At 34.7% G+C, this 9,671-nt stretch overlaps 1 protein-coding gene across 1 annotated transcript in view; it reads left to right on the forward strand.

Annotated features, from left to right (window-relative positions):
- Positions 1-3,760, forward strand: part of dare (NADPH:adrenodoxin oxidoreductase, mitochondrial) — a 49,903-nt gene extending 46,143 nt beyond the window's left edge. Inside the window, exon 8 of the mRNA XM_083125361.1 lies at positions 179-3,760. Coding sequence (XP_082981487.1) covers positions 179-309 — 131 coding nt within the window. The 3' untranslated portion in view covers positions 310-3,760. The remainder of the gene's footprint in view (positions 1-178) is intronic.
- The last annotated feature ends 5,911 nt before the right edge of the window (positions 3,761-9,671 follow it).

Genomic DNA, 9,671 nt, shown 5'->3' on the forward strand with positions numbered 1-9,671 from the left:
AAAGTCTACAAACTTTTTTGGAATCCTGTAATTAATGCAGGGGTCCTGTACCGGTTCGGAGCCTGGTGGTTGGGAAACATTGCTTTATTAAAGTTTGTAGATGCACTTATAGTGGCTCACAAACTTATTAGAGTATTGTATATATTGTTTTTTATTATTTATGTGAATATTGTTGCAGGTGTGCAGACTGTAAGTTTTGCTGATTGGGAAAAGATCGACGCAGAAGAACAAACAAGAGGACAGAAGTTAGGAAAGCCACGTGAGAAAATTGTTGACATCCAGGAAATGCTCAAAATTGCTGCTTTGTGACACCAATGCTGATTTTATACACACACTGTGCATTTATACATATGTTGTTTTTGTTTGATACATCTTTAAACATTATAGGAATGTGTATTTGTTATTTTAAAACTAAAGGTGCTGAATAAGGTTTTTCACACAACCTTTATATTTTGTTATACATTTTTTACATTGTTGTTGGTGAATATTAATGGTTTTATTAATATTTTTCCAAAATATGTTGATTTTTAGTTTGTATGTGACAAGAAGTGTGCACTCACAATTATGTTAAAATGTTGTTTTTTTTGAGCACACAAGAAGCAAAGCCCATGAGCATAATTTCAGGGGGAAGTGAATATTCTTGCCTTTTATTCCCTGGGGTTCGGTGGCTGATCCAGGATTGTGAGCATAATTGAGGAGCTTCCAGACAAGAACGGTATCATTTTCCATTCAAGAACAGAGTTCACTGCTAGGTAGTATCTTTTCCATAACATATTAGATGAATAGCTGAGAATTACCTTTGCAAATATTTTAACAGCATTATTTTGGCAAGAAATTGCTATTATGAGGTACAGAAAGTAAATAAAGTAATAGAGCTGAATCATTTGAAAGGCTCGGTTGTAAAACATGGTAAGTTACATTTTGCTAATTTTTGAGTTACAAAGTAAAATATGCCATCCTTCAATTTTCAGTGAAATTGCCATGGCATACAATTTGCATTGTACTAAGTGAAGCCTTGTGAAATTGGTAAACACAACAAGAAAACAATTTATCTACAATATAGCTTTTAATAACCTTTTTTCTCAATGAACTCAGAAATGACCAATATGTCAATTACCATGTTTTACACCTGAGCCCTTCAATTAGTATCAGATAATCTTCTTTTGCCTTGTAATCAAGGGGTCCTGGGTTCAATACTCTGTGGAGGCACATAGTCATTTGGATTCCACTTTAAACTGTATGTTCCGATTAGCCTTTCTGTCAAAAAGTGGACTTAAAAAAAAGTCAATCAATTTCCTGTTACTATAGGCTATGATGTGCATGATGAAATGCAGTGGCATATTCTGAAAATTTGACCTGGTTTACCGCAACAATATTTATTTGTTATATGTATTTATTATATATTAATTAGACATAATTGAAATAAAACACCAATGCAGGCATGCAAGTAAAACAAAAACAGAAGTCCGACAACTTCAAAGTAGTATATAGCGGTATACCAGTTAACATGGGAGAATATGCCGCTGATGCAGAATAGTAGTGTCTTCGATGCACCATATGATCATACAGTGATGATGAATTTAGAAGCCATTTTATGAGTAAAATGAATTACTGCATGCTTAGTAGGAATGGGCTGAAGCCACGTTCGAACATTAATTATATATTTGACACAGGTACTTGTCAAAGTGAGTGACATTTATATTAATGGGACAGGTTAATCCATATCAGTCAATGTAGGCACATCAGTAGAATTGCCAATTGTACTGATATTATAACACTGGTAAACACATATTTTATTGCCAACAAAATTATAGTCATTTTAGGGTATCTTTGCAATTGTGATTTCAAATATGATATCAGTTTTTCTACATTGGCTCTAGTTTTTGAGTAATAGCTGTCCTTTAAAAAGCATAAAAAACATGATCATTGTTAATCACCAGCGGCGGAATGCAATAACGTAACAATATATTATGTCATTATAATCACACAATTATTCTATAATATGTAGATAAAACCGTTCCATTTCTTTGCTACACATAGAACAAATGCCAGCCCCTGCACTGAGGTTGAGCCGAAGCGATTTCCCTTTCGCATCGGTTCAGCAGTGGCAGACAGTTGTGCACGCTCCTCAAGGTCACGGGTCGTATGCGTGTATTTCTGCTTCTACAAACTAAGCTAGCATCAGACAGGGAGTTCGTTTACCCTATACAGAGACAGAGAGTGTATCGGAGTGTTTCAACTCGTATTGTTTTCGGTTTTCCTCAGTTTACGGGTTTGGTTTCCCGAATGTATATGAAAGTGTGTCAAGGTACCAGGCAGTATCTTATAATTGTAATATAGAACAATGTGTACTATCAAAGAGCTTTTGTCCAAGCTGTTTTCTGACCGTTCTTTCTCAGAAAAATGAGATAATTAAATTTTGCTTATAGTAAAATTAATGTTAAGTCTAATTATTTCAATACCTATTCTTTCAATTTAATCTATTATCAGTTGTGATTTTTATCTTTGATATTTATTCTTTCAATTTAAACTATTACCAGCTGTGATTTTTATCAAAGCAAGCCTCCCCGTTGATTTACTATTGTTTACTTAAAAAATAAATATTCAGTGCTTTGGCTATCTAAATAGTCACCGCACGCCGCTGATAATCACTCTTAACAATGAAAAAAAACGTTGTTTCCGAGATTTTCTTGTGTGTAGGGTGTTGGAACAATCACGTTAAAGATCCCAGCAATAATCTGCCACACTACTGATGATTGGGTACCAAAATGGGAAGGGGGGAGGGGGCAGGTGCAAGGACAGTTTAGTATCCCTTAGTAAACATGGCTTATCATTAAGAGACCATAGTGCGGAGGCAAAAAGTGTGTGGGAAATGTCCTCCACACCCATCCTAATCGCCACCATTGATCTGCTATCTCGTATCTGTCCCATTTGCTTTGAAATATTTCCTCTATCATCTCCTTTATATCTTGGAGGGACCTCTCCCCTTGTTTTCCATTAAAATCACCAAGATTATCTGGAAAACTGTCAAAGTGGATTTGGAGGAAATTTATCTTTATGTTCATATTAATTACAAAATATTTTAAGTTTGTGAGCAAGTTTTGCACCAGTGCTTCATAGTTTTCGTGTTTGTGATTGCTGAAGAAGTTCTTGACAACTCAGATTAATTGAATCATGTAGAAGCTCCCATATCATTCTTAAAATTTGAGAAATTTGAATCATTAATGATTTCGAGTTTGAGGCCCATCAGAGATCCCCGTTTTTAGTTTTTCAATACTCAGTCCATGAAAGGATCTGTGGATGTAATGAAACACTCTGCCACCTTTATCCAAGACTTAACTAACTACTTCAATATGCAAGATATGCTTCCATTACAAAGTCAGTGACAGTTTTCTTTGTTTCTGCACAGAATATTCACGACAAACTCAGCACAATCCATCAGAATCATTTACGCGGCCTCCTCGTGAATAACGCATGTTTCATTCCCCTCAACAATAGAAATAAAACTAAAATATAAAACAAATAAAGAAAAAACGAACTTTAATCAATATATTATGTACAGTGGATGGACTAGAGAAATATTTTTCTATTCTAAAATAAAAGCCATGCCCTATTTCATGTCAACACCTACAGCTCTTATTGAGATTAACTTAAAATCGGAGGATATCAAGTATCTCAAAAACTAGAGCCAATTTGGCAAAACTGTTGTTCATTTTAGATTCACCACAACCAAAATACCATAAATTCGTTGAAAAATCTTTGGCAAAAATTTTTTTTTTGTAGACCTGTGTAATTAATGCAACATGAATTCTGGCATTTTCCTTATTTTTAGAAACATACTCTGTTTTCATAAAGTAAATACCTAAATCTGCAGTTCTTTTAAAATAGAACAAGGACTTAGCCAATGCCAATTTGTATCATTTGTAAAATAATTATAACCCACAAAAGTGTTATGTGACATTTTTAGGACCTCTCAAAATACCTGTACTGTGCAAAATTTTCTGCTAATATTGGTGAATACTGGTACTTTTCAATACAGATAGACTGGCATTAATATCACCTCAGTCCTAAACAAAACCTTCCAAACCATTTTAGTTCTTCATGAAACATCTACATTGTGTATCAGATTGGTGCAATATTGGTTGTCAGTGTTTTATAGTCAGCATAGTCAAAAATTCATCGACTCATCCTTAAATTGAGGCCTCCCTGATGGCGCAGTGGTAGCGTTGTTGCCTTGTAATCAAGGGGTCCTGGGTTCGACACCCGGTGGATGCACATAGTTGTTCTGATACCACTTTAAACTGTAGGTCCAGTCCTGATTAGCCTTACTGTGCATAAAGTGGACTTAAAACACCAAATCAACCAACCAACCATCCTTAAATTGAGAGGAAAAAACAACAACATAAGTTTGCTGTTGAAACAGTCAACTTTGTAAGGTGACAAAAATCATATCTGTCACTTGGAGTATTGTCTTCTTCTGTATGGTGAAACATGCTTCCTATTGGCCATATCAAAATGGAGAGTTAGATTAGAAAGAAAATACATGTAAAAGTACAAAAAATACATCTACGTAAAGTCACATCATCCTTGTTGCAAAAGCAAAGGTTCTATTTGAGCTTTTGATGAGGGAATTTATACCAGAATCAGCCATTTCCACAGAATTGGTTAAAAATTGTGTATTTAGATACTTTTATGAAATTTTTTACATGGCATTGCGAAATGTTTGCTCTGTTTAGGTAATGCGTTGCAAAGATTCCAACTATTACCAAAACTTATTCACCTCGATGCTTAAAGACCTTTAGAGGTGAATGCATGATCTTGCCTCCAAAGCTTTCAGGGTTGTTGAGTGTTCCTTTCTTAGTGCCCTTCCTCACTTTCATCTAATCATAATTTATTTTGATGGTCACAATTGGCCTAGAAAGGTGAAAACAATGTAAAATAAGAAATATACAAGTTGAGGACTGTCAAGGATAACTTCTGCTTAGAAGACCCCAAAAATGTATGTATAACCATGGACTATATTAGTGGTGATGTCACAGGAAACAACAGAGCACGATTTGAGTCAAAACAAAGTGGTCACGTGCTTTTCTCCTATTTAAAAGCATTGAATTTTCCACAGGGAGGGTAGCTTTAATAATTGTAACTAAATTGTAATGCGTATCATACATAAATGTAAAGATGAGAATACGTCTATATATTACATATACCTTACAGAGAACAAGGTAAAGAATTACCCGGAGTAAGAAAATCTAGACATTCCAGTTCCGATCACAACTGAAACTGGCCCGAAGCTCAGCTGATCTCAAGTGCAGTCACGCTGCTGCTATGGATGATGGGAAACTAGCAGCTTCACGTGTCTGCCCACGGCTGTGATCCAAATTGGACATCATTAAAAGCATTCACTTTACTCAATTTCCTACTCCATTTATTCTTTACGTTCTCATCTGTAAGGTATGTCTTTACATTGATGTACGATACACATTACAATTTAGTTTCATAACTGCTGTCACAATTCTTAGGGAGAATTCACACTGAAGAGACACGCAACACGAGAGTTTCACACCGAAGAGACAAGATGCACGTGACACGCAACATGCAACACTTGTTTCTTTGCTTAGTTCGCATGGTGGTACCGATATAATTGCATTAATCAGTTTATTAGTCACCCCCCCAAAAAAAAAAAGAACTTAACAAGAGACATTGTTACATGTAAATTGCGTTGTAAAATTTGTGCAAGTTTTTGAAACTTGGGAGAGACATGTTGTGCATGAGATAACTGAGAAATAATATGCACTGAACTCAAATCTGTATACACTAGACTTTTCAGCCTGAATAAAGTGAATACCTAAACACTAGAGAAATGGTTCTCAACCTTCGTGAAATCATGTCATGGTATTTTTTTTTAAGTCCATGCCCTTAGCCGAAGAATTTTCCTCGTAAATCTTTACAGTATTTAAGATTTTATGCATGAATTAACATGTACCTATGAAATTAAATATTGATAAATAAATTCTAGCATAATTGTAAAGAGTAATCATAGTTTGATTACGTGTGTAGGATTGTTGACAAATATAAAAATATGGAAGACAAAGTGGTAATGTTGTCTCCTTGTAATTAAGTTATCCCGGGTTCTATAACCGGTGGAGGAACGGGGCATATCCAGTTCTGATTAAGTCTATTTGTGCATAAAATGGACTTAAAAAACAAAAACTTACAACTCAAATATGATATTGGGATTATGATAGTTGTAAACCACTTTGAGCAGAATCTTTTGCAGCTCAGTATAGTTGATTCGAGGGCACGGTATCGGGTTGCGGAACGGTGGTTGAGAAACAATGCGCTAGAGTACTTTACCATGTTGACTATTATATTTTGGACTAAAGTGCCTCCATATGCTGGCTTTTTCAAATAAAAGCAGTCAGTAATGTGGCCAAAACACTGTCTCTTTACACAATGTTGAAGGCAAATTACAGCTAATAACTGCATCAAAAACTTGATGAAGTGAAAAGAACGTTGTGTTTAAATCTTAAAACATTGTTAAAACATTGTGCATATCAATACAGCAAATTATATCAGCAAATTTGAGGTTCAAATATGATCCCGGCTGGGCTGTCTTCCAGAGTCTAAATATAACTCGTTGCAATGAAGTATTCACTGCGCATACACGAACAACAAACTGAAGCGACATGCTGCACGGTATTAAGAAAACTGCACAGTCCGAGAGACACGTAAGCGACACTCGACACGTGCATCTTGCCGTGTCTCTTCAGTTCGAAATGTTGCATTGATTGCTGAGTGTTGGCTTCCAAGCTACATGTGTCTCATGTTGCATGTCGCTTCAGTGTGAATTCTCCCTTAAAGCTACCCCTTTCAATGGAAAATTCAATGGTTTTGAGTAGGCTTTGTTTGGACTTAATCTTCAAGCGTGACGTGATACTAATATGGTCCATTGCTTTGTATCAGCTACTCAGTTATCCTTGCAATTGTGGATCAATACCGTGAATTAGGACTTTCGCCATAAATTTCATCAACAGCAAGAATGGTATCATAATGAACCATGTGAATTGCTGTCACTTATCCAATAATTCAAAACTTTTGAGTATGAGCAAGTTTGAATTATGTTTGAATAATTGCATCCAATATGGATGAAAATAGTTTTTGTTTTCTATGGATACTTTATTATAATGGATGGGTATGATTACCTAGAATCATACTTGCCTACTAGATTAATTCACACCATGATTATAATTGTAACTTTGATAAAGTTATGGAAGAAATAAATATTGGATAAGTTCACTAATAGAAAAGACACATGTAAAGTAAAAGAGCACAGTGAATCAAATCCAATGCTCTGCGTGAGAAAAATACTATTTTGTGTTTTTGTACATTTTCTGGATCATTTCTTTGAATTTTGTATTCTATTGTACCATGTTCAGATTACATAATTTGTATGGTGTACAGTCACACACAGTTTTGAGTTGAGTCTTTACTGATGGATTAATGGTAACGTCATCACCTTGTAATCAAGGTGTCCCTGGCTTGATACCTGGTGGGGAACATAGTGGTTAGGATCCAACATTATTCTATCTGTGCATAAATGGACTAAAGTAAACTCAAAAACTTTTTCTGTTGTTGGCCTAAGGTTCCTGTTAAAAATCAGTTAGGTTGTTACAACCCAGACGTGTCTATGACTGTACAAGGGAAATCAATACAATATATATTATTATTATGAAAATGTATTCTGTCTCCACATCTTTCATCCGTGATTGAGAATGTGATACTGTAACTATATATTTTTATATTATTTTCTTATTTCCTCATTTCATTACATTTCATTAGTGATGTTAAATGGTGTGTATGTATATTACTATAGTTAGTCATCCACTTGCACTGTCAAGTTGCTGGAGATTTTTTTTTTGGCACAAAGCAACAATAAAAATGCATGAGGAGGGGAATGAGTCGAATAAATAAATAAATACGAACAAATTAAGAACAAAATGTTATTTGATAGATAAATCCAAAATGTATGTAACTATTAATAAACATTTCTTGTAGCTTTCTGAAATTCATATCTTTATACCATTTTCTTAAATTCTAAATACATTTGCCTGTAGGTGAAGAAAATCAGTCTTTAGTACTCAATTAATAAGTTGATGGTGTCTCGTACAACACATATTTTTATAAATTTTGTATATTTGTTAACAATGTTATGGTACCTGGTATTAATAAATTTATTATTAAATATGGACATTTTGTTTATTGATTACATTTTTAAGGCCCCTGTGTATACTCGGAAATACTTTTGTAGGTTCATAGTTATATTAAGTGAGAGTTCCTGGTTTCGTAATAAACATTTTAAGCTTAAGAAATACATTGTTCTTCAGATACAGTTAAACAGTTGCATTTACTTTTATTATTGCAAATAAAGTCGTGTGTTCTTATTGAAATGTCTTTATCGTTTATGCATTTCTACACCTAACTCAGTGCCTTGAATAATGTAGTGTGGAAAACGGACGGTTCTGGCCCCTCTGGCAGGTTCCACTCAGAAATGATACTGCTAGAGGCGCTGGTGTCTGTACAGGTGCATGGCATTCGTCTGCTTATAATGGAAGTAAATGGAGTTTTTGCTGCAACGTCTGATTCTTTTCCTTGTAACATTTCTTTGTATCAGAAAATTGTTATGATATTTTGTACAGTAGTCGCGAAAATATTAAAGAACATTCTGAACCGTCGATCATGACCTGTCCTTGAGTTTTTTATTAACAGTACAGAAGAAAACATGGTATGGATTGTTACTTGTAACTCGTAATATGACAATTGCTGGGAGAATTAATCTTGTGTATGCATTATCCTGAAAGGTTCATTAATATTGTCATTGTCAGAAACATTATTTTTATGGAAATTCCCACAGACAATACTCGTTTATTTTTCAAAGATCTGCTTTACATCCACTCACGTGTTGTCTAACTTACCGTCCAAAAACTCGCAAGTGTGAAATATGACACTTTTCGTTTCCCGCTTACTGGATAAATGTAAACAACGCGTTGGTTGAGTTATATTCACTATGTCTCGAAGATATGATCGCCACTGTTTTGTGCCTGGTTGTTCTAGTGGATATCGTTCAAGTAAAGAAAAGGGTATTTGTATATTTAGTGTTCCCAAACAAAAAGATAAATTTTATTAGCATACAAAAATATACTTTTGTACACAATCGTACGTTCGACATCCAGCCTCACATTGCGATGTTGCTGCTCGTGTTGCGTTTCACATAAAACGTATTTATGTTACTTTTCTGTGTAAATTAATGCCATTTCGTGACTGCAAGTCACTCCACAAATATAACTGTTTCCATCAATTCACTTACGGCCTTTCAAGACAAACAAATCTACACAATATATTCCAAAAACTAACTAAGCCGCATTACTTTCATAACAAAATTAGCACCTGTACGGATCGCACTGCCATCTATGTTGTCATCGTCTCAGGAACCAGTTTCTTGGGTCGTTTTCTACACTACGTTATTCAAGGCGCTGTAACCTAACTAAAAAGTGCCTGCATGAAAGAAATGCAGTAGAAAACGAAGATTTATATAGGGTGTAGCAATCTTTATGCTTATTTATTGTAAATATTTTTTTTTATTATTATACAGTATGTAACATTGTTATTCGTAC

This window comes from Lepisma saccharinum, chromosome 7 (assembly GCF_977018435.1).
Source record: "Lepisma saccharinum chromosome 7, izLepSacc3.1, whole genome shotgun sequence".
Taxonomy (NCBI): Eukaryota; Metazoa; Arthropoda; class Insecta; order Zygentoma; family Lepismatidae; genus Lepisma; species Lepisma saccharinum.